This window comes from Megalops cyprinoides, chromosome 21 (assembly GCF_013368585.1).
Source record: "Megalops cyprinoides isolate fMegCyp1 chromosome 21, fMegCyp1.pri, whole genome shotgun sequence".
Taxonomy (NCBI): domain Eukaryota; kingdom Metazoa; phylum Chordata; class Actinopteri; order Elopiformes; family Megalopidae; genus Megalops; species Megalops cyprinoides.
The window spans coordinates 26,179,266-26,206,608 of NC_050603.1; the positions used below are offsets into that span (position 1 = coordinate 26,179,266).

General features: G+C 42.0%; 1 protein-coding gene across 2 annotated transcripts in view; it reads left to right on the top strand.

The window, feature by feature from the left end:
- The window catches only part of csmd3b (CUB and Sushi multiple domains 3b), a 523,594-nt gene that overhangs the window by 343,189 nt on the left and 153,062 nt on the right, over window positions 1-27,343 (top strand). For both annotated transcript variants that reach the window (XM_036516253.1, XM_036516254.1), the window contains 8 exons: window positions 606-722; window positions 1,583-1,798; window positions 2,707-2,895; window positions 18,384-18,553; window positions 19,188-19,344; window positions 21,154-21,345; window positions 25,783-25,909; window positions 27,100-27,302. In XM_036516253.1, the coding sequence (XP_036372146.1) occupies window positions 606-722; window positions 1,583-1,798; window positions 2,707-2,895; window positions 18,384-18,553; window positions 19,188-19,344; window positions 21,154-21,345; window positions 25,783-25,909; window positions 27,100-27,302 (1,371 nt within the window). The remainder of the gene's footprint in view (window positions 1-605; window positions 723-1,582; window positions 1,799-2,706; window positions 2,896-18,383; window positions 18,554-19,187; window positions 19,345-21,153; window positions 21,346-25,782; window positions 25,910-27,099; window positions 27,303-27,343) is intronic.

The following is a 27,343-nucleotide window of genomic DNA, read 5'->3' on the forward strand; positions in this document are numbered from 1 at the left end:
AAAAGCAACGCCTTGCACAAAGGAGAAACTGAGATTGAGAGAGAACTATTGACCACACCAGATTCAAAATGTAGCATTCTTTTCTCTGCTTCACCTCTTTTTTTCTAGCAGCTTTGTTTTATTTTTTGCCTTGAGAAGAAAGACAGAAATCAATATAGCTGGCAAGTTTCCCTTCAGAGTAAGCCAGGCTGCTTAGTTGTGTAACCGTGTATAATAAGTTATTAATTCATTAGTGCACCTGTCTGGGGCAGATAACTCTTAAGTGGTTTTCAGAGATATTTTTTCTCTTGAAAAGTAACCTTAGAAGTGGAATGTAAACCAAAAGGGTAGCACATCAAAGACAGAATATTGTGTTTCCCTATATTAATTGATATGTGTGTGCTGTACACATGCACTGTATTGCATTTATTTCATATTGTTATATCAGTTAGATTTGATTCATTTTCCTTTTATTCATTTATTTTTAAATGTTATTCTAGTCTGACTTTGGGATTCAGTTTTTAACTGTGTTTTTAAATGTAAGTGTAGTAATTTTGGTGTGAGTAATTGGATGTGTGGCACAGTGGTACATTAATTGGCTGTGTTGTATACCTCCTACTTCCCAGCTCTTTGTGGTGGTGATGTCAGAGGTCCCGGAGGTACGATTCTGTCACCTGGATACCCTGAGATGTATCCCAACTCACTTAACTGCACGTGGACGGTGGAGGTCAGCCATGGAAAAGGTGCTGTTGATCTGCCCCCTGTCTCACACTCCAGCTCATATATATCACATACATCTGTCTAAAAGACAAGTTTGTCTTTGATCATAGAGTGTGCTTTAAAGCCATTCCTCATATTCACAGTATTTTTCCCTTCAATTACTAATAGCTGAATTTTAAACCTGAATTTTAAATCTTTTTTCAACTTTCAGCTTAGCCCTAAACCCTAAACCAACCCTGCCACTTTTGTAAACATACTGACCCAGGTTGTAACCAAAGATATTTTATGTAATCTGGCACATTATGTAACAAAGTGTGCATAAAAAGCAGCTACAGTGTACTTAAATCAGCAGTTACATTTTAAGAATATGAGTAATATTTACCTCTTACAGTCCAGTCTTGGAACATTACCTCACATGTCAAAAGTAAACAAATCTAAGAAATGGTTAATCATGACGGCTCATCTGCTCTGTCAGCAATCCTGCAAACTACAGAATGAGCCACCATAAACACAGATCTAGATACTCGTCCCTGGCACATCTCTGTGAAATGATATTATTCAAGTTTTGAGTTCAGAATAATGAAAGTTCCAAGGAATATTAATTTCCCAAGGCTGCTAAGATATTCAGCATTGAATATCATTATATTTCTCTGAATAATTGTCCTGAAATCCAGTTCCCTCTTTTTTAAACTTCTATAGTTATATTTTAAGTGAACTCACCTCTCCAATCTAAGTAATGAGATTAACTGTACATTTTTACTGCCATTCCACTTTCTAGATTAAATTCCGCTTCAAGTTAATTTGATAGTTTCATCAGAAGTCTGAAAGGTGCTTAGATTTCCTTATTGGCTTATGCGGACCCTGCTCTGGGCTCTCCCAACAGGAGTCCAATTTACCTTTCACACTTTCCATTTGGAAGATCACCATGACTACTTACTGATCACGGAGAACGGCAGCTTCGTTCAGCCCTTGGCTCGTCTCACAGGCTCTGAGCTCCCCTCCCCAATCAACGCCGGCCTCTACGGCAACTTTAAAGCTCAGCTACGCTTCATTTCCGATTTCTCCATTTCCTACGAAGGCTTCAACATCACATTCTCAGGTAAGCGGGGGAGCCTTCCCAGCCAAAACCTTCATGGATCCTGTTCATCTCTTAATCCCATGCGCATAGTGTTTTAGCCAGACCACTATAGTGACTAATTGATTATAAAAATGTCAGCAATTACAATAAGTAACAGTTGAAAGAGACTGTTTGAAAGACAGACCAACCAGATGTGAACTCTGCTGTCAATACCCCTGTGACTGCAAAGCAAGGTGCAAACACAGTGACAAGTTTGACTATTCACTTGTGAGCCACAGATGTGTTAAAAGCATTAACAGGCTCACCAAGATCAGTGTCTCCAGTGGGTTTCTGAGATATTCTTTTGCTGGTCTCTCCAGAGAAAATAGCATGAACAGCTGTCCATTCTGCTTGGGCAATGTTCCACATGTCTACTTGTCAACACAGGACATTTCTGATCAACCTGATAGATCTTTTCCTGATATTACCTATTGATCAGAGTCCACATGTGTCATCAGGAATAAACTTACCTGGAAGTGCTGATTTCTTTCGTTTTTCTTTGCTGCGGGTATTGCTGCTGCATCAATTTCTCCTCTGAATGTTTTCCTCTGAATCCTCTCAAAAAGAAAACCCACGCAGGCAAAAGTTCTGCTTCAAGTCTACTGTAATCCTTTTCTTGTTAAGGAATCCATGCCAGTGCAGAGGGGGTTTGTAGGGGTGGCTGTTTCTGAAGCCTTGAGTTGCTTGACAATGTTTGTCTGGGGGATTCATCACAAATCTATACAGAACTGAAACAAAAATGTGCCTCCAGTTTATATAACAGAGATTGAGGTTTCTGCCATTTAATCCTTTGTGTTTTGACTGCATACCACCTTAGTGTTATTGTACAACAACTGTGCAATAGCCAACAAATTGACTTTTACTTCAATTGTATTATTTTTCTTTGTCAGAATACAACCTGGAGCCGTGCGAGGACCCGGGTGTGCCACGGTTTGGCCGACGTAATGGCTACAGCTTTGGCATTGGGGATACACTCACTTTCTCCTGTAACATGGGCTACCGCTTGGAGGGGGCTCCAGAGATCATCTGCCTGGGAGGGGGTCGCCGCATGTGGAGCGCACCTCTGCCAAGGTGTGTGGGTACGTGGTCAGCAGCTTTCATTTGCTTCATTCCTTTTCTTCACCTGGACAGATGACTGATGCACAGACGGAATAGCTAAAACGGCTACAGCAGTGACTGTGGAGTTACTGCTTGACACGGGGGGCATAGAAAGCCTGTCACAGATGCCACCTACCCTTCCCTTCTCTCTTACGGAAGCTTCCCATTGCATCTCTAACCAGCGGCTACACTTCACAGTCGGCCAGGTGCATTTGTGCATAGATTAATGTGGAGGGACAAAACCATGTCTCCTTATTGTGGGTAACAATTTACAGTAACAATGCATGACCTCTCTCTCTATGAATGAAGAAGACCAACATATAACCCAGGGGAGAACATTAAAGTCATCCTCTTTATGTTTCTATGAGTTCCACTTTGTCCTCCATGCACGTGTGGGTTTCTGCGTTATGGCAGGGCTTGTGAAGGTGGCCTCCTCCCATCACTTACAGATACACAGTACATTTACATTTATTTACATTTATTTACAAGTGAGGTATAACACAACATAGGCAAAAAACAATAGCAGGACAGTGTGATGTGAATATGGCTGTTTAACAGGAAGCCAAAAGAAGACACCATACATAGTCACAGGCAATTGACAAGAAAGAAAATACTCCAGCAACAAGAGACAAGGTTGGAGTTTATTAAGAATACTAGCCATACACAGAATAGCAATTATAATAATGGAAAACACAGGAAACTATCAATGATGCACCCTTTTCAGCCAAGGTCACTGGTCATTTTTCACCTTAATTGAAAATAATTATAGTCATTAATCATAGCTGTTTGCATATGTTTTCTTCAGGTTTGGTTACTGCATTTTGGATTGGTATTATATGAATCTTGCACATGAAATAAGGCACTGAGCAGCTGAAGAATATTTTTGCCTTGTTTCTAGAAACTTCCAGTCATTTGATCATGCTCTAATGGAGTGAATGTATATGTGACAGTCCCTCAGGAGATACACACACCTCAAGCTGCATGCCCCCCCACCTGCCCCATCGCAAATAGTGATTTTTTTCTTTTAGGGGAAAGAAACATCCTTCTTTTTTGTAACTTCAACAAATGTTCTAGGCAATATGACGGGCATGAAGAAGGCAGGCTGGAAGACAGCAGGAGTTGAGAAGAGCATGGCTGTGATTAGATCCAAACCTCTGATCGTGTATCTCCATCCTGGAATTGACACTTGAAGGGGACTGGGCAATTCTCAGCCAGGGAGCATGCCTGGCTTGTTCGATGTGGGAATGTGGGTCAAAGCCACACTGAAGGCTTAGAGACACCCACCACCACCCCTCTCCTCTGCTCCAACCACTGTATTTCCCGTGATCCCCTGGATGCCTTGCTTTCAATCCACTCTCTTCTCCAGTTCAAATTGAAAAGACCCATATATATAAAAAACATTTATCAAACCGTAATGCCAAATCCCAGGGAAGACACCGGTCATTTCACCACCATTCTACAGTTTAAGGGCATACTCACACTAGGCCCGGTTGCCTTGTACCGTGCCCAAGCACGATTGTCTCCCCTCCCCTCTCCCCCTCTGGCCTGCGCTCACATTAGCCCGAGCACGCTTACAACAGCACAATGGAGTTCATCATTGTACTTACTTTGTGGCTTATTTGGAGTCGTTTTGGGCGTGGTGACACACGGTCCTCTCACATGCCGTATAGATTTATCGATTATGCTACGCAGCGATTTTCAGTTAATTGTGCTGCACGTATAAGAAGATTTTTACGAAGGTAGTTGACGTTTTAGTCATTATGCTAAGGGACAGGCCAATATTTTGTGTCAGATTTGTGTCAGATTGCAATAGCCAAATTACAATAATGTTAGCAAATGTTAACCAGTTAGGGCTACTACTTGTGTGTGCTCTGCAGTCATCATTACAACAACAAACATCTTCTATTACTACTTGGATGGTACACTTTTCAGTTCATTTGAGAATATTTGGGTTAATAACAGGCCTGGTTCTCACATTATTGATAAATGTGAACTGTAGTCGGCGAGTAAAGCTTCAAATTCTTCCCTCAATATCAGCTGCCTCTGTAAAAATCTTCTTATACTTTTAGCACGATTAACTGAAAATCACTGAGTTGCATAATCGATGCTAACTGGCTGGGGAGCTAATGTTAGCTATCTAGTGATAGATTTGACAAACATAGCTAGTTAGCTAACAGGCTACCTATCTGAATGATTGTTGAAGACTAGGTACTTAAACAGGTTGGCTGCTTCATTTGTGATACTCTGACTAAGCCCCTGCCAACAGCAATGCTTACATCACCATGTAAAGTATGGTTAGTTTTATTTCGCTTGCTAGTAATCAAGCTAATGTGGGGATCCACAGAGTTATTTTTAGGTATAGATCTACAGAACTAACCAATCAAAACTCATTTTGGAGGTAGCCAGCTTGTTATATTTAAGAAAGTCAGCTAGCTAATCAAATGATGGTTTAAAGGAATTATTATGGCTGGGCATGTAACTAATAAATATCCAGCTAACTGTTGCAATAACGGATATATTTGTTAAATGGGACAGTTGCATCACTGACGTCATGTTCGAGTTCCGTGCTTGGGCACGGTTAGTGATCACACTGATGCGTACCGTGCCTGAGTCCAACTGAACCATGCCGGAGCCCACTTCTTCAAGCTGGCCCAGGCACGGTACGGAGCGATCACACTAGTCAAACGAACTGGACTTTGGGGGTCAAACGTGCTCAGGCATGGTACGGATCACCTAATGTGAGTACACCCTAAGATGTGCTTTAAGATTAATCTTTGAGACAGTGAAATGCACTCTGCCTTCCAATGATCCCCTTATAGGCTGATTAATCATAGCAGGTCACTTTTATTAGGGGTGCCAAACCCATCTGATGACATGGAATAAGAGTTGCATTGTCACCACGTAGTATCCTTTTTTTTAATCACTCGGTGTATTCCCTCTTGCATAATTGCCACCGGCACTAAAGCTAATTGCTATTTTACGGGATGAATGGGAGGGTATTATTAATGGGAATGTGGTCTAATAGGCAGGACATTGCTGCAGAAAGGTAATGGTAGATAAGTATTTACATCCAACCTGTGGCAGAAAGATCGGAGGAGAATCAATGCAATCTTCCTCGTTTTGTTGGAGATTAATTTCCAGCAGAATTGATGATGCACTCTGTTAGATGTGAGATTAAAAGTTAGGACAAATGAGTTGTCATGCTAAGGAAATATAAATCCATTTATGGGTGCCATTTTATTGAAGTGTGGTGAGCAATGACACTGGGGAATATGCCTGAGCTTCTATCTTGGTCAACGAGTCGGTCACATGATTTGTGTGTTACTGGCTGCCTAGCAGGGCGAGCAGGGATGGGCTAAGTAAAGCTGCCGGGGAATGAGCTGGGGTTTGCTGGCAACTAAATTCTTATACAGAGTCTGAGTTTTGTTGTGTGTTACCTCTCAAAAGAATTACAAAGTCTCAAAGTTATTCATATGCACAAAAAGGGTCCCTTTAAGCCACTGAAAAACAAAAACAGGGCTACCACCAAAATTATCCACCTCAAAATGTAGCCAAGTTACACAATAATTTCATCCCATGTATCGTCTAACAAACTGAGTGAGCAATATTCCAAAGCAATGCTACACCAGTGCTTCTTTTACTCCTTTGCATAACGTGGCCCTGCTTTTTTTTCTTCTGAGGAGAATGTCATCTTTAAAACTTTAGGTGTCACATCCAGGAATCTTTTCACCAGATATGGAACAGTTAGCAACCATTTCTTCATGGATCCCAAGGTGCTCTTCATAGACAATTTAAGCTCCTTTTCATTGCTTTTCACTCCAGTATTGCTCTGCACCATTGTTACCTGGGCATTCATATCTGTGGGAGTGTAAGAGAGCTCTGCCTACTCATCCTTTTCTACATGGGCATTGTTAGCTGGGTATTACATCAATGACTGCTGGCCATATCATTTGCAATTTTCATTGGGTAGATTACCAAGATTAGTGCTGTTCCCATCATGCTGACATCTGCACCAATCAAGTTTCCATTGGCATGAATGATAGGTTTTCACAGATGGCTTGTTAAGAAGGATTTTAACAGCTAGATACCAGGTAGCCCTATGCACAGATCTATTTGTCTGTTTATAAAGTTCATTAATTTAACCTCACAAGGTCTATGACCCCTTTTCCATTTTCAAGGTTATCTTAAAATAATAATGAACAAGATTATGTTTTAAAAGAAGAACATTAGAAAACATACTGTATATTCAAAGAAATGTCTATGATAAAATGATTCTTGTAATCATTTCCCATTAGCAAATGATTTTTGCTTTGAAGATGTCACAAATGTGTTCAGCCAATGACAATCAAACCAGAGCACAGTATTCTGCCCAGTCATATCAGGATGTGTAGATCCTAAAGCCAGTTCTGTGCTAATGGCACATTTCTGTTGATTACTTCAAATCATTGAAAGAGCTTCAATATAATGAGCCACTTCAATGAAGGGACTTCTTCCTTTGGCACTGGAAACTGCTGATCTCCATCATTTGTTCTCCTTCAGTCTGAAGTGACTTGACATGTGATGTCCAGCTCTTTATCATGTGAATGCATTTTGTTATGATTAATGACATGGCCTTTTGGTTTTGGGTGGGTCAGATGTAACACGATACAATACAGACCATGTAGAGGGATATAGGCAAAAGTCTTCCGGAAGCAGTTAAATAGGTAGTTACAGTATTATTTTATTATTATTTTATTTTATTTTATTATTATCTTCCACATCCCATTTATAGAGCTGAAATTTTCAGTAGAAGGAGGTTGTGTGCCTCATTTAAGGGCACAGCAGCAGTGTACCACCTACAGGAGACACCTACACCTGCAAGAGTCAGACTCTGTGTATTTAGGCCTGTGTGTAGCAAATAAGTATTCCTGTGTTACTGCATCCTTGCTATGCTTCTGAAACCTTCAAGCTGCTTTATCAATATGCTTTCATCACTGCCCCCCAGGGCCACCTGAGAGACGGAGCTGGAGACCTTATCTCTGTGGGCCCAATGGGGTGGCAGGAATTCTCCTAACTCCGGAGGTAACCCTCAGGAGTCAAAGCATAGTGTCATTTGGACTGCCCCCCAAAAAAGTCACACTGCTCTTTTAAAGATCATCCTCAGTTTGTCACTTTTGAAAATGTTTCAATTCAGAACATGGTGGTGGCCAAAGGGAACAAGAGTGCATGTGTTTTTTTTCTCATTATTTTTCATTAATTACTGTTGTGGTGAAGGTAGAGTTGTTCAGTAGTAGCATTTGGCAGTAAACTTGACAGGAAACTTTTGTTAGATTTTTGTCTTAAAGTATCACTTTGATAAGAACTCTCATTTTGGACCAGCCTCTTCACGTGCAGACCTTTAAACATGGTATGTATTGAACAGAAAAGGCCTCACAAACATAGATTGTTGAATGAATTATTAATGCAGACCAATCAATCTTGTCTTTTACAGTTCCTAAAGTAGTCTAATGCTTAATTGTATCTATAAAACCTGCAGAAGATACAGGTCACCATGGACCTAAGCTGCCATCATTTTATCTGCATTGCTTAATGCATTTGTTCATTTTTGGCACCAAATAACCCCCAAACACTCATAAAGTTTAAAATGAACCATTAGCATATATATTAAAATACATTAAAGTGTGCACTTTTATGTGTTATTGCAACACTGGTGTTTTGTTATTTCTGTATTCTAAACCTGGACGACCACTAGATACAGTAGGGGAAGGTGATGTTTAGTGCTTAGGGAATGGCTTTGTTATCAATAGACTTTAGGTTCAATTCCTGGCTGTTACACATCTGAAACCCAATCTATGTAGGCTACCTCCCGCTACTGAGGTCTACAGAGCAAATAAATAAAATTGTATGTAGTCTGCATTGTAAGCCGCCAAATTTCTGTTCTTACTAAGTCAGAGACTTACATGCCTACTTGATATAGAACATACATTTTTTATGAGAACAGGGCGTATTGCTGCAAGGATCAGTGAGGGGGGATGTATTTTCACAGCAAGGATGTGCGCTTTTTCTCTAAGATAAAACAGCATCGGCAAACTGCTGAGTTGCCAGTGGTGTGCCAATGATTCAAAGTATCTGTGCACATTCCTCCCAGTAATGGTGTCATTTTATCACTCACGGTGGGCCCCGCCGGAGCCATGCCACTGCCCTCTAAGCAGCATGCCACTGTGTTCCATCCGTTACTTAACCACCAGTGTGTGGTGCGGCTATCTGCGCTAACGGATGTAAACCAAGATCCCAGTGAGCAAATAGATCCCCTTATAACTGATACCATGTGTAAAAGCATGCCTTATCTGTTCCATCTGTTTTTAGGCTCCCCCTGTATCTCACAACCTCATCATTCAGCTTTTCCGTCACTCCCTTTAGACTCTGAGTCTGTGTGATACTGTGATTGAGTTCTAGCAGAGCTCCACCCACCGGTTCCCACTGTTCATACTCTATCCTTGAATCAGTCTTCACCATTCAAGCCACATGTGTTCTGCCCCTGGTAGGCTAACCACAGAATGGCACTTAGCTAATTAGTATAATTAGTCTACATTCCATTGAAATGTTTTTTTTTTTATTATTTATTTTAAATGTCACAATTTCTCTACTTAATTCTGATGGCATCAGGTTTTGCAGCGGACCACAGATAATACATTCAGACATTACTAATTGGTTACAGTATCAAGATGCAGGGCATGCGCAGAGTTAAACGGTTTGCCCTAATTTGAAATGTTTTTCCATGCATAATCCTGCCTAAACATTCAAAGAATATGATCATGTAGCTACCAAGCAGTGAGAATGTGGCTGTGTGTAGCTGTATGAGGTTGCTGTTCCTTTTACCTGCCTATTTAAGGATTCTACATTGCCATCAGATAGGGAACAGCCAGTTCATGGCAACCCACAGGCTTGCATTGTGATCTTCAGGGCAGAGATTATTAACATTGGGTGCAACACTACCATGGATGTCAAGGATGCAGTCCCTAATTTATCAACCATACTAAGGAAAGTATGGTTTAGATGAGAGATCAGATCCTTTTTAGTGTCCTGCATTCACACACTACCATGCTTAATTCTCCTGTTGTATATATAACATTCTAGACATATGTGATTCATCATGCCATGGTGATGGTTTATTTTGTTGTTGGTTAATATATGTTTCTTTAGGTTTTTTGAACACACAGACACACACACACACACACACACACACACATACACACACACACACACACACACGTGCACGTACACACACAAGCACACACATTTTTACTCTCGCCGAAGTGGAAATTGTTGGCACGTGTGCAGAAAGTGAATTGTACCTTAGAATCCAGTTCGGCCGATTATGTGTCTGGGTAATTTCAGCTTTTGACCAAAAACTACTGAATTGCAGATTCATCAGATTTGGTTTCCCCTCTGTGTTTTCGCACTGATCAGAAGGTCAAATTCCATCATAAAGCAATTTCGGTAGCATTTCTGCTGTGTTGTCAGTGCATTTAAAATGGATTTGTTTTTCTCTCCCATACACTGATTTTCTTATGCACTTGTGCTCTTGTTTACAAGAACCCTCCATGGAAACCATAAATCATCCCAGTTTTATTTCTTCATTTCTTTTCAGCAGAGTTTATTTAAGTGAAAATGACCCGCCCTCCCGTGCTGGGCTTAAATAAAAGGGTTCCTTCTTGACATAAATGTTGTCATGGGTGATAAGGGCTCTCTCAGCCACCTATGGTCCTTGAAAATGCACCTGAATGGAAGCTTTCAAACTCCAGTCAAAAAACAGGGGAGAGGAACATTTTCCTCTTCGTTTCAAGTACTCAAAGCAGTTGCCATTAGGTCAGGGAGTATTATGTGTGGCATGCTCTAAATTTGTGTAGTTAGCTGTTGTTCCTAGTACTTTCCCCCATGCTAATAAAAAATCCAGGAAAGGTACTAGTGCTACCTCACACCAAGGAGGTTTCAAGAAGGAGGTCTTTTACTCCCCCATGTTGAAAAGTTCAGCTCTGTCACCTAGATGCAACCTGATTAATCTTAAGTAATACCAGCCTTAAGTCTTGATGTAAGATTCAGCAGTCACCGTAATGTATAAAAAATCCCATGCAAGAGTTTACTCATTTCAGCCACATACCAGCAACATAACAGACTATCATCTGTTATTCTGTTTGTTATCTGGTTATTATTATTATTATTATTATTATTATTATTATTATTATTATTATTAGGGGTCCAAGCACTGAAGGTGCTGGAACCCTCTTGTTTTTACTCGGATTATTATTATTATTCTGCCACTTTTCCAATTTTGCCCATAAAACCATAACCGTGCATCAAAAAATCACCATTGGTATCCAAATTGGTAGGATGGTAGAGGGTCATCTCCTGAACAATTATGTACAATATGGCGTCCATAGATGACATGACCTGGCAGCCATCTTGGATTGAAATCACCATTTTCAAAAGCTCAGCCCCCTTGACCCATTTGACGAAAAGTTATGAAACTTGGTACACAGGTTCCCCTCATCACAAGGAACAACTTTGCCTCTTGAACCTTTCAAGTCTGCCATATTGGTTTTTTAACTAATTTGCATAATTATGATTTCAGCAAAAATGACACCTTCTCCTGAACGGTTGGGCAGATTTGCACGAAACTTGAAACACGTCACCTTGAACCAAATTCCCACATAAATTGTGAAAAAGAAGCTGCTACATCAAAACACATGGCCACCACAAGCCAATCAAGTTGCTTCAATTACTAATTAATATGCAAATGAGCCAATATCATTCACTGTTGCATCAATCATTCTAAAATTTCTTGTCCACAATAACAAGGCCTCACTGACAGGATATTCCAAATTTGAAAACAATCTGTCAAAAAACACAGACTCCACAAGTGCTTGAACATGCCCATTTTTAATATGTGAAAAATATACTTAAAAATCTTCTTCCCATAACTTCCCGTAACTTCAATTGGTGCAATATTCCATATGTCCGGCCTTTGGGGTATGCTCTATCTAAATTACCAGGGAATAGTCACTACATCAAATAATACCTGAGCTATGTATCAATCATTGCAATGGTGACATAATGAGTTTTTTTACATTTAATACTCATGTGCTTCTGAACCGCTCTGCTGATCGGCACAAAACTTGGTATGTAAAACACTTACACTGACCTCTGTCTGATTTATGAAGAAAAAGTTGCTATATCAAAAAACATGGCCGCTACAAGCCAATCATTTGCTTCATTTACTAATTGATATACAAATGAGCATTCACTGTTGTAACAATCATCCTGAAATTTCTTGTGCACAATGAAAGCAATCCATCAAAAAACATGGACTCTACAAGCACTTCAACACGCCCAGTTTTACCCCAATTTTTAATGTATGAAAAATATACATAAAAATCTTATTTTCCTGTACCATAACTTCAACTGATGCAAAATTTCCAATGTATTGCCTTTTGGGTATGCTAAATTGGGTATCTAAATTGCGAAGGAATAGTTGCTCAAATAACACCAGAGCTATAAACCAATAAATCTGCAAAGGTCTCAAAATTAATGTTGAAGAATTATGGTGCTCCAATGGTTATAAATTCTAAACAGTTGCTTAAAAAGTGTCAATACTTTGCATTCTTCTATAAGCCCAAAGGATGATTCTTCTGTATGAAGATTTTGTACACTGATGAAATGGTATGGCTGATACATTGAATTTTATGTTATAAATTCAGTTTGTCCTCCTACCAAAACAAAACATTGGGAACTCCTGAGACTTAATTGGTATGTTTCTCCCTCTGCCAATAATCATCCCAATGAGGGAGAATGCCATAGGTCACATCATTTGGTGACCATCTTGAATTATCTGTAAGACTCTTAAATGTCAGCTTTTCTTGAACTGTGTGGCCAATTGGCTGACTATAATGCATTCCCCAAGGCCTTCATAACTATTTTCGGACAGTTTTATTAACAATGAGGCAATTGTTTTATCTTTCATCAAATTCTTCTTAACACTGGCCTGTGAAAATCTTCATCACAGACTTTTACTGCATGAAATTAAAAGACCCCCAGGCAATGAGCTTATTTGTGCTTGGACCCCGGAATTGCTACTTGCAGCTATATTTATTATTATTATTAATGTATTGCTAGAGAGACATCAATTATGTCTTTGGTCTGTGGATACTGGGACATTTTGTAGCAGGAAACAAACTTATGCTTGCTGTTAGAAACACTGGGGTGATGAACTACAAACACAGTTGTTTGAGAATGGTGATATTGAAGAAGATCCAAGATGAAACCATGCTGACAGAGAACACATACGTTCTTTTATTTTTATATATATATGCAGTACCAGTCAAAAGTTTGCACACACCTGATTAAGATATGCATTCAAAGACATTTAGATCTAAAGATTTATGCTTAAAGGCTTGAAATTTGTTTCTTAGACAAATATAAATAGTGAATTTGACACCTATGTATGGATTTCTTTCCAAATAAATTCATCTAAAAATATACTTTGAAGAATCTAAAATATAAGATAGTTTTGATTTGTTTAACATTTTTCTGTTAACTGCATAATTCCTTTTGTGTTATTTTATAGTTCGGGTGTCTTTACAATTATTCTAAAATGTGGAAAATAGTAAAAATAAAGAAAACCCTTCTCCAAGTAAATGTGTCCAAACTTTGACTGGTACTGTATATGTGTATTTTTCTTTTTACTTTTTCACTATTCCTGTTTAAACTGTATCTTTATTTAGTTGTTTATTTTTTTATTTCATTGAGGTGTAATTGATTACTTCTCTCAAGTTACTCTTGATTTCATTAATAAGTAGTTGCATCTATACACAATGTACAGATTCAACAAACCTAAATCTGAAGAGCACAACTTGTTTTTTGACCACTGACTTGCACATGTCTTTGTGCAGTTTCCCATCAGCCTCAATGGTCTGGAGCTGGAGCAGTAGAATTCCTGTGATACCAGGGTCCTGGGAAGCGCATGAAAAATTCATGCATTTCAATGACAACAGCTCAACCGGAGGGAGGGCCTAGCGCACTTTACATGATCTGGCCTCTCACTGGCCTCCTTTTCAGACACATTCAGGAGAGGGACAAGCGTGCGGTGGCATTAAACAGGATTTCTAAACTTTATTGGGGGCTCCAAGTGTCAAGACGGAGATGTAAAAGACGTAGTGTAATCTCCTAACTAGTACATCCAGTACATCGACAAAGAAGAGTTTACATTAGAAAAAAGGAATACCATCTTTTCAGCTGACATGGTCACGCAACATTCTTCTATGTGGCTATGTAACACCAATGCTACACTTCCATGTAACACCATTGTAACATGCCTACATAACAACAATGCTGTGATGCCAGGCAAAACCATTGTTACATGGCTATGTAACACCATTGCTATTTGGCATTTATGCAGTCAGCTCCTCTGCTGTGCTTCTATTGTGATCAGTCGATGGCAGGCAAAGAATGAACACTGATGCCACCACTGGTTGGAAGCAGAATTAGATCTACGGAGCATGCCGACATATTTGAGCGAGGTCCTCTCTGTCCTGGCATTGCCATCACTCCTGTTTCTGGTGTGGAGCAGTGCCGGGGAGGACGTTTCTGTAGGCCCAGAGACTGGCCCCTTTTATCTGCACTTAGGCATTATGAGGTGTTGAAATGCATCCTTGCTTCTCACTGGAATGCACCTAGCACAAGCCATGGAGCTGACAGGGCCATGCAGGGCCATGATGTAACGCATGGCCCTGCATTGAGCGATGAGCTTAGGATCAGGTGTCACATGTGATTCCACCGTCCCTCGCTCTAAACCAACCACCCCCGCTCCCTGATCCAGGGTCAGCCCTGGGCACCCCTGAGAGCTGCAAGGGTATGAAGACTGATTTCTCATGGGAGATTGCAAATCTAAATGTAATTTTACATTCTCTGGGGGTGAGCTGTTGGCATCCTCTCCTAACTTGACTCGGGGTATGGATGGAAACGCATGCTGCCTGAGTTGCGCATGTTGGCCGTGGGGTGTCGCTCATAGCAGGCCTACGGAGTCGGTTCTCCATCTCACTGCCTGCTCAAGTGCTGCCACTGGCATAACTATCAACGGTGCAACCAGTGCAGCGCACTGGGGTCCAGAAGCTGTTAGGGGCCCATGTAGGAAGGCGATTTTTTGCTGCTTTGCTATTTGTAGATGGGCCCTCTCGCGCATTGACCGTTTCACGCAGTCTTCAAAGTAACCATTCAACAATATCACTTGTAATTGTTACAGCTATATATACTACCTTCCCACCTTGTGTATCACACTTACAGTTTTGAGTCATAGACTTTTTATATGTATTTTTATTTGTCCTTATTGAAATGTTCCAAAACGACATGTTTTATTAAAAATAAATATTATTTCTACCCACCACTTATTTAATTTGGTTGCTTTCTTCTCAAAAGTTACAATGGAAGAAGGCTTGCTGGGAAATGCTAATTTGTTTGTCCAATGACCTTGCTCCCTGACATTTGTGACAACTTGTGTGACGTCAATTTTTTCCTCAACTCAAATAATGAGTTGCTAAAGCTATTTCGGATGTTTGATAGTTGGAGAAATTAGGCTGTGGTGGTTTGAGTCCAGGGCAGGCGATATATATCGAATAGCTATTTTTAGCACAATAACAGCTATCCCTGGTATGTAGCATTAGGTTTCTTCCCTTATTTTTTCCCTTTAGTCATACCTGATGCAGGAGCACACCTCCAAAGTTCCATGAAATTCTTGTATCTATATGTTGGTTAACTTACCTATTAACTTTGAAAAACACATAGCATATGTTTTCTCTTTGTCTTTGTAGCCATGTTTTTGTATGTACCATATGGAAGCAGCATAGTGCTGTTGCCCGCATCAGGTATGACTAAAGGGAAAACAATACTGGAAGAAACTGCGTGTGTGTGTGCACACGAGCGTGCGCTTGTGTTTTTTTTTTGGGGGGGGCCAAGAAAAATATTTGCACCCGAGCCAATCACAATTGTTACGCTAGTGGGAACTGCAACTGAGTTAACAGCTCAGGATACAAGAGAGACAGCCTCAGTAACCAGACAGGACATTTTCTTTTGTGCTCAACAAATAAAGGTCAAAAAACCCCTTTTCTCTTTGTCAGTCCAGGTCCTTATTCCTGCATATCAGATGTGCCTTTCAAGCCATCAGGTCCCAGGCTAAAGGAGACTGCTGCAGCTCAGTAGCCCTATTATTAGCCACTTCCAGGGAAGCGGATCACTAAGATTATCACAAGGAAATTAGCTAGGATTTCTGCTAGGCTCAGAACAAAAACAATGGCATTTTTATTTTTCAATTTTAGTTTCTGTGCTCTCAGAGATCATTGAGTGAGCCACAGAGGAGCGAGGCATTGAATTACCAGCACGGCACAGGTGGGATTGACACTAGGGGAAGCAGGGTAGATAGAAAAGAGGCATGTTGAACAGATACCTGCTGGAATCATCAACAGCCAGAGCCTGAGTTCCTGTGTGGGATGCTTTCATTACAGTGAAACATTTTTGCTACAATTATTACATTATATTCATTTAGCAGACGCTCTTATCCAGAGCAACTTCCAGCACAAAAGAACATAAGTGTATCCATTCAAGTTGAATGAGCAACAGAGTCAGACCAGGCTAACAACATTCCCAGTGATTGTGACCATAAGACCAGTGAGCGTGAGCATAGTATTATTTTATGGTTAGGATGAAATAAATAAATAAATAAATAAAAGCCACTTACAGTAGTTGTATGTGTTGTGCTCTGCATGCCTCACTTCCAGAATAGCTGTACTTTTGAGCACCATGTGCAGGTATGTTGTGCTCCAGTAGGTGGCAGTGTGGACCATTCCACGGGAGGGTTGGCTCCGTGACTGTCCTTCTAGCAAGCTACCTTTAGGCTATCTTCCATTTAAATACTGTTTGATCTTTACCTACTTTTAAGTTGTAATAAACTTGTTAGCTGAGTGTTATTTCAAGATGAGCAAGAGGGAACATCCTGGACTTATAGGGAGTGTAAGACATGTACACTACATAATGATAATATTTTAGCACTTGGGAGGTAAGTGGTATCATAAAATGACATTCCCACCATGAGCAAGCAGATCAACATCTGGAGCAAGTTGGATCATCCCAGAATGACCCAGAATACTTGGGATGCTGAAACGACCATCTGTTTTCTTGCGGTTCTGGCACACAGCACACATCTTGCAGGTGTATGCGGCCACATGTTGAATGTGCAGCTTTTGTCCAACTGATGGGCTGCCGCACAGCCACTCTGGTCCTCTATCTGTATGCAGAGATGCGGCCTCATGGGTGAGGGAGCTTGCAACGTACATGGAGGAGCAGTATAAATTAAGCTTTACACATGTCCTGCGATGATAATAAATAAAGACCCAGCAGCCTGGTTGCCGGTGATAGCAGAGATCCTAGCTAGGAGGACACTGGAGATTAAAGCCCCCAGTGCCGCTACCTGCATGGCACTTGATAAAAGCCACTTCTCGCTTTGATCTGCTGATGGTTCTGTCGCACTCTGCGGGCTCCACTGAAGGCAAAGCCACTTTGTGGATATCACACACGCTCTTGCTCTCATCGCTATCATTATCTTCTCATCTGCCCTCCCACTCCCCTTCCTTGCTCCTTCCCTCTCATCCTCTCCATTGAGATGTTCCACATGAATTAGAATGAATCTAGACCTTCAGGGTCAGAAGGTGTTCCCTGATGGGAAAAAAGTGAGGGCCAGAGCCAGGGAAGGACTCAGCCACACGCAAACTCGCATTGTGCCACAGGCCTTTGAAAGGGAGCATGGGGGTAATTTACTAAATGGAGGCAGTAACTGTTGTGATTTATTCAAAATATGACACTTGTAATGCCATCATAACATCTCACAGTGCGCACTGTGGAGGGTAATGCGGAGCAGTGCAGTGAGGAGCAGTGAATGAATCACAGCTGATGTGCAGGTTTATGTGACACTGCAGCGTGGTTGCCTTACTCCGCTGCTGCTTTTTTCCACTGTCTGTTGTTCCATTAACTCCAAGTTTGCACATTGTCGTTCAAGATCAGGCTCAAACCCAATGTGGGACAATGTGGGCAGCAAGTAATACTACTCAAAAAGTCTATTACTGACATACCAATCCCAATTACTCCCATGGTCCAGCAGGCTCTTCTATGTCACACAGAGCTTCAGGGATGTAACTTACACACGCACTGTGCATCAGTAACTAACTGCCAGGAAACGTCCATGGTGTGTACTTTTAGTGGCAATAACATACAATGTTCCCATATGGAATATCATGCATGCGTTTTAAGTAACCTTAAGTAATACTAAATCCAGGGAGCGACTCCTTAAGAGTAAAGTTTAAATTATTTGCTAAAGCCTTGGATTTTGGACGCGCCTTAGTGAGTCCACACCCTGTTTGTTCCAATGGCCAACATCCTTCTGTTTCAGCGGAGTGCGGCTCGTCAGTCATCAACAACGAAGGCATCCTGCTATCACCCAACTACCCCATGAACTATGAGAACAACCATGAGTGTATCTACAGTATCCAGGTGCAGGCTGGGAAGGGAATCAACATCTCCGCCAGGACCTTCCATCTGGCCCAGGGAGATATCCTCAAGGTAGGCCGACTGCCCCCTGAGAAAGCCCATCAGCCCAGCCCACTCTGTGTGATAGTTCTACTCTGAGAAGGGACTGTACTGAAGTACTGGGCACTAGAGTAAAAACAGTATGAAAGCATTGCTCTTTAAGTGCTTCTGTGAACCTGTTTTTTGTTTTCTCTCAAACAGTGCCAATATCCATTGGAATGAATATGGACTTACACTGATACACATTCATAGAAAGATACTTATACATTTTTATGCATTTTTTACGGAAGTTCCCAACAAAGATTCAGGAGGAGAATTCTCAGATATTCCTTCCGCAATTAACCAAACGTAAATGAACTGGTCCCATCCTTGAATTCAAAAATCCCTTTCACCACTTCCTTTCCGTCAGCTATTGACGGAATCCCTCCTCCACCCCATCCTTCCTCTTTCTTCTGTCTGCCAGGCGTGATCCCTCCATCAGACTCCAAGCCACTTAAAGTACCATTATAACCTCATCAAACACAACATTTATGGTTTAAACATACAGTAATTCATATATTCTGAAACGAAATAATGCCTTTTTTACATGTGTGGCTGTTGTTTCCCATGGTTGTCCCTGTGTCATGTGTAGTTTTGACGTTGATGTCCTCTGTCCCTCATCCTGCAGATCTATGATGGGAAGGACAACATGGCACACGTTCTGGGGGCATTCACCGGCTCTGCCATGCTGGGCCTGACACTTATCAGCACCTCCAATCACCTGTGGCTAGAGTTCTACTCTGATGCCGAATCCACAGGAGAGGGCTTCAAGCTAGTCTACTCCAGTAAGTTATGCTAACATAGTCTCATAGGTTGCGAAGTCAAGCACAGGCCAAGGGCCTTGCACCTGTCTACTCATACCTCATACCTCTATGAACAGCAAAAAAGATGTCTTCTGGGTTACATTCACATTAACATGCCCTGTGAAAATGGTGTTTAAACTGAAAAGGAGCATGTGTGGTTCACACCGTGTGGCAGTTAGGCCAGGTGACTGTCAACCGCTCACCATCAGTAACTCTGCCTTTCAGTTCAGATTTAATGGAACTTGCACAAGCATAAAGCACCAATTGGATCCTCCCTGTTTCCGCTGTTAGTGTCCTATGGTTTGACAGGGTTTCAGTTGTAGGGGCAAACCATTAAATCTACTCAGGGTATATCTCATTTGAAATTTAGTAAATCCCTGTCTGTGTGAGATTGCATTTTACCTGTGGAATTAGCTGTTTGATTGCATAATAAAGGTTACGGAGCGCGAGAGGAAGGTAAGGTTCACTTAGACAACGTGATACAGCCACCAGACTAAGATCAGGAGGATGGAGGTAAATTGAAATAGCTACTTTTTTGTGGGTACTTTTTCTTTCACCAGCAGAGGCAGCTGCAGGAAGACATTGACTTGAGTTTCACAAACAGCAACACACTTTGTTAACTCTGAGTAATCACTTTTTAGCAAGAGCTATTTTTTAAAAATTGTTTTAACATATCTCAATGACTTTTGAATTGAAAAAAAAGAAAAAAAAACTGTTACCCAAAATTAAGGACAGCTTGCACTGCTGTTTGACTGAATAGAGGCCATAGTCTGTACTGGGTGAATAATCCAAGATGGGGAGTAACTGACAGTGGGATCTGACCAACAGCCAATACATGCATCATCCTGCAGGTTGGAATGGGAAACACTAAATATCCAAAATATAGTGTAAGCTTTGTGTATTTAAGACAGACATCACTGTATGTTACAGAAATAGCTACTCTTATTTTCCAGAGGTATGCACTGTACAACATATTTCTGTGAAAGAAAGAGTCCAACGGGGGTCAAAAACTGAAAGGAAAAGTGAAAGGACAGATCACTTTCACACTGTTTTTCAGTCAGATCTGTAGTGCACTACATCTGAGCCTGCCTGTAAGGCTCTTTTTTCTATTGAATGCACCTTCCTGTTTAGTTCGTCATTTATTATGCCTGCGACTTACCTATTATTTGCTTCCATTAGGAAAAGCGGTTTTTTTTGTAAATGAAACCATTGATTAAATGGGAAAATAGTATTAATTATTAATTATGTCTGAGGGGTGACTAAAAGGTGTGGTTTAAGACCGCTTGTCACAGTAGAGGAGGAGGTTTAAGGCATTTGAGATCACACGTTCCTACAGACACAATGAAATGATTTCTTTCCTTCTTTCTCGCCCTGCACACTGTAATTATGATATTGCCATGATGAGAGGCATGATTATGGAGGATGATAATAGGATGTGTTTCACAGCTAGGCTGCCTACACTCCTGAGCTGTGCACGCTCCTAAATTAGCAGAGCACTTCATCTTAATTGCTCTGCCAGCTTAGCTCTGCGAGAGAACATCCCTGCCTCGGAATTGGCGTGATTTTGCCATTGGATTGCGATGGGCAACGATTGCACTAATGGCTGGCTCTCCTCTGTGGTGCCCGAACATGCCAGCCCAGTCCAGGAGCTGCAGGAGCTGCAGGAATGGGCAACTGGGACAGTGCCATGCGTGTGAGAGGACCACTGCATTGGCACCGGTCCCTGCTGCGTGCACCCGATCCCCGATCCAGAAGTGAGGTTTTGGAATCCATGTCCCCCCCCCCCCTCAGGTTTTGAGCTGTCACACTGCGAGGACCCCGGCATGCCCCAGTTTGGGTTCAAGGTCAGCGACCAGGGCCATTTCTCCGGTAGCACCATCACCTACCGCTGCAACCCCGGCTACACCCTCCATGGCAGCAGCGTGCTGAAGTGCATGACTGGAGAGCGCCGCGCGTGGGACAACCCCCTCCCTTCCTGCATAGGTAATGCACCTCTCCTTCTTCTCTCCCCTTATGTCTCTCTCTGACACAGCTTCCTCACAGTGTGAGAGTGTGCATGTGCACCCTGTATGTGTGCTCACAGCATGGCTGGAGTGGGAGGAATCACAGAGTCAGGTGGTGATCCCAGGCTGAGGTAGTGTGGGGTGATGGGGAAGGTGGGGGGTGGGGAGAGTTGAGGGTGGGGCATGCAAGGAGTGTTAACAAAAAGCATACTTATGTCCAATCATAAAACAAAGGTGCACTCCAGTTGGAAGCTCAACAGCAGACTGCAAGAGCAGACCAGCGCCACTGCAAGGCATGAGGCTAATTCAAAAGGCTTCATGTTATGTTAACATCACCTTAATCTGACTTGCAGTCTGTTGCATTTTTGTTTTTTTTTTTTTTTTTTACACAAACAGCTCCTACGCTTTTCCTCAGAATAACTGATGTCCAAGGTTGTCTTGAATTGAGAGCTCTTTTGGAGGGAAACTGTAAGGGCTCAGGCAAGGACTCAGTTGCAGACCAAGAGAGCTTCAGGTTCCAGGCGGGTTTATTAATGACGGCAGGCAAGTTGCGCAACAAAAGCAGGCAGGGTCGAAAACCAGAAGGCAGTCCGTGGACAAAAGCAGGGTCGGTAACAGAAGCAGGCAGGGTCAGGAACCGGGCAGGCAAACGATCAGGCAACGGGACAAAACGGCAGGCAGAAAACGAAGACGAAGGGCAGGCAGAGTCAAGCACGGAGAAATCAGGCATTCAAAAAAACTGCGGGAACAAAACAGGTACGAAACATACTGCAACGAACTGGCAAACAAGACAGGAACAAGCAGGGTAGAAATAGGGCTGGGCTGATGAGGAGATGGGATGCAGGTGAGCAGGCGGGCAGGTGAAGGTAATGGGGCAATCAGGTGGGCGGGGACCAGGCGGGGAGCGGGGCGGGGCTGGAACACAAGGAAAAACAAAAAGCACATGGACAGGGAGAAACAAAAACACCACAGCTAGGGGGGCGGAGCCCTGACAGAAACCTTGATGTCAGAGCTTCATTGAGAAATATTGATTTCTCTCTTCTGACACTTGAGGTTCGAGAGCAATTTCAGTCCTAGGTTTGGAGCAGAGATTAACAGCCAATGTCAGGATTATTCATACATTCCTCAGTATTCAGACATGAGGGGAAAATGTTCTCCTTTGAGCCTGGGATCAATTCTCAGAAAAGATGACAGACTAATGCTGGGCCCCCATTCAAAGAGGAAATGATTGCATTTATTTCCGTGAATCAGAATCTGCAGTAGGTGGCCATCAATTTAGTTAAAAACAAAGATGAATGAAGCTTTTTGCGGTACCTGTGGACCAAGCAGAGTCAGTATACAGCCTGCCCAGGTCCAGCTATCACACACATGTTATTAATCTACTGTATTTACATTATTCATATGTGTCCTTAGCTTTTGCACATTAATTTGAGGCACTTCCTGATTTGGAGTCTACAACTGAAAGGCCCCAACTATCCCACCTCCACTTCATTAGCAAATTTTGGTAAATGGGGCTCACTAGGCTTGAGCACATTAAAAATGGGCTGCCTTCTGAATTTGGAGATTCAAGTGTTTCTGCCCAGTTAGTTTTATACCACATTATGTCTGTGGGAGTGTGACCGAATTTGGATTTTGCGAGCAACTGCATCATACTTATTACTTACACCCATGTCAATCAAGAGTTCTTTTTCTCTCATTTGTTTCCATCGAGGCTGTTGCATTAACAATTCAGTTTTCCCCTCACGGCATATATCATCTTAATATGTGTGGCACCTTATTCACATTAATAATGAATACTTCATAATCTGAAATAAGATTTTTTTTTTCTTTTTTTATTTTAATGTGCAGGTATGTGACCTTTGTGAAAGTAAAACTTAGAGGTAGAACATCCTTGAAGCTTGATATCTCCACTGCTTATTACAGATAAAATATTTAACTGCGTTTTATTTGAATCTACAGATAGAGGCACTAAGAAAGACAGCATGATGGTTTTCTAGGGCATGAAGCAATGTGTCATAAGGAATAATATCTTACTATACAACTATATAAAGAAATGCAGAATCAGCGCTCAGGTCTGCTTTTCATATGTTTCCCTGTTAACTGTGAAGAGAATGAAATCTGATATATAGAATTTCTTTGTGTGAACCACAATCACTCTGGCTGGAGGGTATGCACATTGGAAAATGAGACCTGCGTAGAGGTTCTGTGGAAGCAGTGCGCTTTTAGCTGCACAATCACATGCTATCTCAGAGGATGCTCTATAATGCCCCCACGGGGAACCCTGTATCGTGTCAGCATCGCTGAGAGGCACTTTGTGCATGTTTTGACAAACATCTCCATCTCAACAAGCTCGGCCTACGCCATTCAGCAATTCTTGGCACTTGCATTTGCTCAGAATACACTAAGTAGCCAGTAATGCATGATTGAGCGCATGGCATTATGAAGAATGGGGGCGTGATGGATGTTGGTTTAGGGTGAAGGAGGGGGTGGTATCTAAAAATCATAATGTTCAGATTAATCAAATCAAATCTCAATTTTGTTATTCAGGCTTCATTGGGCTGTGCGTTGTTTGTCATGTAGATGGCTTATGCAAATAGAAAGGATGGCTCTGGCTGGGGTTGGGGTTTGGGGTGTTATTAATAAATGCTGTGTTAATAAATTTTGTTAATAAATGCCTCCCATGCAGGCCTCAGACTCCACCATGACAACTGCTCAGCTTGCCCAAAAGGGGACCAGCAACGCACTAGAGAGCGAGCAGCAGCTTGCTGCAGGGTTTGGAAGGGGGGCAGGGGCAGGCAGTTTGGGGACGCATGTTAAACTGATAAACATAAATTCAGGAGTCTATAAACACTCTGACTGAGGAGTTATTGATTGAGAATGAGGACACTGTGTTCATGCTAAAGTCTGTGCAGTGCAATGGTTTGCTTCTCTGTGTTTTTCTCTAATTAGTTCCCTTTCAGCTTAGTTAAAGGGCACTGAGAGCTGTTCTCTACCAAAAAAAATCTGCCTAACCTTATAGTTATCAGTACATTTACACTTACATTGAATCATTTAGCAGACACTTATCCACAGGATAACAACAGTGCAAGCAAAAAGGTTAGGCTAAGAACAGAGACAATACCAAATCACCAGTGTCACAACCAATAGTACGAGTCATTACATGACATACAGCATTCTGCTAAGTGCCATAATAGGTGCAAAAGGGAGTTTGAGGCAATAGTGCTTTTACTTAGCAAATGCGTTTAAAGGTGTAGTATAAATGATCATATTGTGCAGTTTGAACAGATGAGTTTTCAGTCTGAGGTGGAAGATTGTCAGTGACTGAACTGTCCTGACTATTTTGGGCAGCTCATATCACATTTATTTATTTATTTAGCAGACGCTTTTATCCAAAGCGACTTACAAAAGTGCATACAGCAAGTATAGCAACAGTACAGGGACAGGGTGTGTACAGTTCCACAATGAGACAGTTCTCAGCTGAGAGCAAGTGTGTTTGAGTACCCAGTACTATCAGATTTGTACAATTACAGCCTATAGGGCAACTAATACGATACACCTTCAAAGAGCAAACTTCAACAACTTCAAACAGCGCAATGAGCGTCAGGGTAAAGGCGGCAACAAGAAACAATTTAAAAAAAGCACAATTTAAAAAGCACAGCAAATTACGACAGCACTGATTGGGGGGGGGGGGGGGGGGGGGGGAGCAATTGTGTGCTGGGTCAGTCCAGGTGGAGTCTGAAGGGGTGCGTCTTCAGGCCCCGTCTGAAGGAATGGGGTGAAGGAGCTGTCCGTAGCGAGACAGGGAGCTCGTTCCACCACTGGGGAGCGATGTAGGTGAAACGCCGATGTCTGGCAGAACGGGCACCTCCTGCCTTGACCATGCAAGGAGCGAGGCGTCCAGTTGCTGCTGAGCGCAGGGGTCAGGCTGGTGTGTAGGGCTGGATGAGGTCTTGGAGGTACGCAGGGGCTGTCCTGTTGATTGCAGAGAAGGCGAGGGTCAGGGTCTTGAATCTGATCCTGGCAGCAACAGGAAGCCAGTGTGAGGTATCACCACTATGAGGGGCTAGAACAGAGAGAAGACATGACCAAGAAGCCAAACACGTATGTATCATATTTGTCTGTGAAAGTTTTTGAAAAGTCAAAAGGTGTTGCTAAGGGATGCCCCAGTGAAAGTGTTCAGTTGGTCATTCCAAGATCAGACCAAAGTTAAAGACCCTTGCGGTGCAGGTTTCTTAATGAGTGGACGGTTCAGCAGAATGGGGCCCTTGGTCTTTTCCTCCTAATGCAGCTGCAGGTGCCTCTAACGAGAGCAAGACTCAGCAGCCTGTCTGTTGCCACAGCAGGCAGGTACCAGGCCGATTCATACCCGGGTGCCAGACCATAATTTCCCCTGTCACTCTCTCTCTCTCGCCTGCAGCTGAATGCGGAGGAAGATTCAAAGGCGAGTCCTCGGGACGCATCCTCTCACCCGGATACCCGTTCCCTTATGACAACAACCTGCGCTGCACCTGGATCATCGAGGTGGACTCAGGCAACATTGTCAGGTAAACGTGCCTCCTTTACCTGAAACACACAGGGGTGTGAGTGGATTAGCCATTCGTCCTTTCAGGTCAAACACATAACACTTTTTAAACCTCTTTAGGGTTATATTAAAACATGAGGATTTAGTCTTTAGTGAATGAAGAGATGGGAGGACATTTTAAAAAGTGTCTAGGAAGGAGATTCAAACAGTATAAGCCTCATAGTTTTCTCAATATTATGCATATGTAAAGCCTTGGGGCAGTGGCATAATGACACTCTGATGCTGTGTTTCAGTTATTAGTACTGGATGGAGCTAAAAGCAATATAACCTTTAAGGTAAAGCTCACTTTGTCCCAAGCCAGATTTTCATTCATTGACTTTTTGTACACATAATACTGCAGTTAGCTCTGTCTGATTGCAGTAGGAGTGTAAGCAAAAACTATAATCACACCCTCCGTTTTGCCACATATTGTCCCTGATTTGATCATGTTTGTGCAGTCTTGTCTTTTTTGGCAAATTTCTTTTTGCATTGTTGTGCAGCAATGCAAAAACCAAGCACAAGTAGGTTTTCCTTTTAATTCACCATGTTTATTTATTTTAAGTAGATACATTAATGAAATCATATACGTGTGCAATATTGACGGCTTCTAACAAGAATATCTTTGGAGATATGTGTGATGTTTTATTAATGACAGACAGCTGAGAGAGAGAGACCTATGTTATCCTTGCATATTATGCAGACTTGTATTAATCGTGATCCTTGTAAGCTCATGGAAATGCTTATAAAGGCAGCATTGCTGTAAGTTTTAACCTGTTAGTAATAAATATATCATTTTATGGTGCAGCTCACTTGGGTTATTCCAGAAACAGATGTTCTCAGTAAAATGATTACTACATACAGTTGTTAGCTCTTAATTTTAGATATAAGCCATCTAGCTGTGTTTAGTTTTATCTGCTAGTAAACAGTTATCTCTCTACGTGTAAGGACTAGGGTCAATCTAACCACTTCTTCCTCAACAGTCATACATTTAAGTTTAAGTGTTGCTTCTTCTAACAAGTCATGAAAATAAACATCAAACAGCAGCAGGACAGGTAGTGAAGCTGAATACTGTGGACTATGGCTAGATGGAATCTGGGACTCTTTTGCACAAACAAGCTCTTTACAACTGTGATCTGGATTCAAGTGTTCTCTTACCTGCCTCTTTCCTCCCAGCCTGCAGTTCTTGGCATTTGACACCGAGGCATCCCACGACATTCTGAAGGTTTGGGATGGCCCGCCAGAGAACGAAATGTCCCTGAGGGAGGTGAGCGGGTCGCTGCTCCCCGAGGGGATCCACAGCACCCTCAATCTGGTCACTATCCAGTTCGAGACTGACTTCTACATCAGCAAGTCTGGCTTCGCCATCGAGTTCTCCAGTGAGTCTGCTCCCAACCGCTCGCAATCTTCTGCCAGCTCT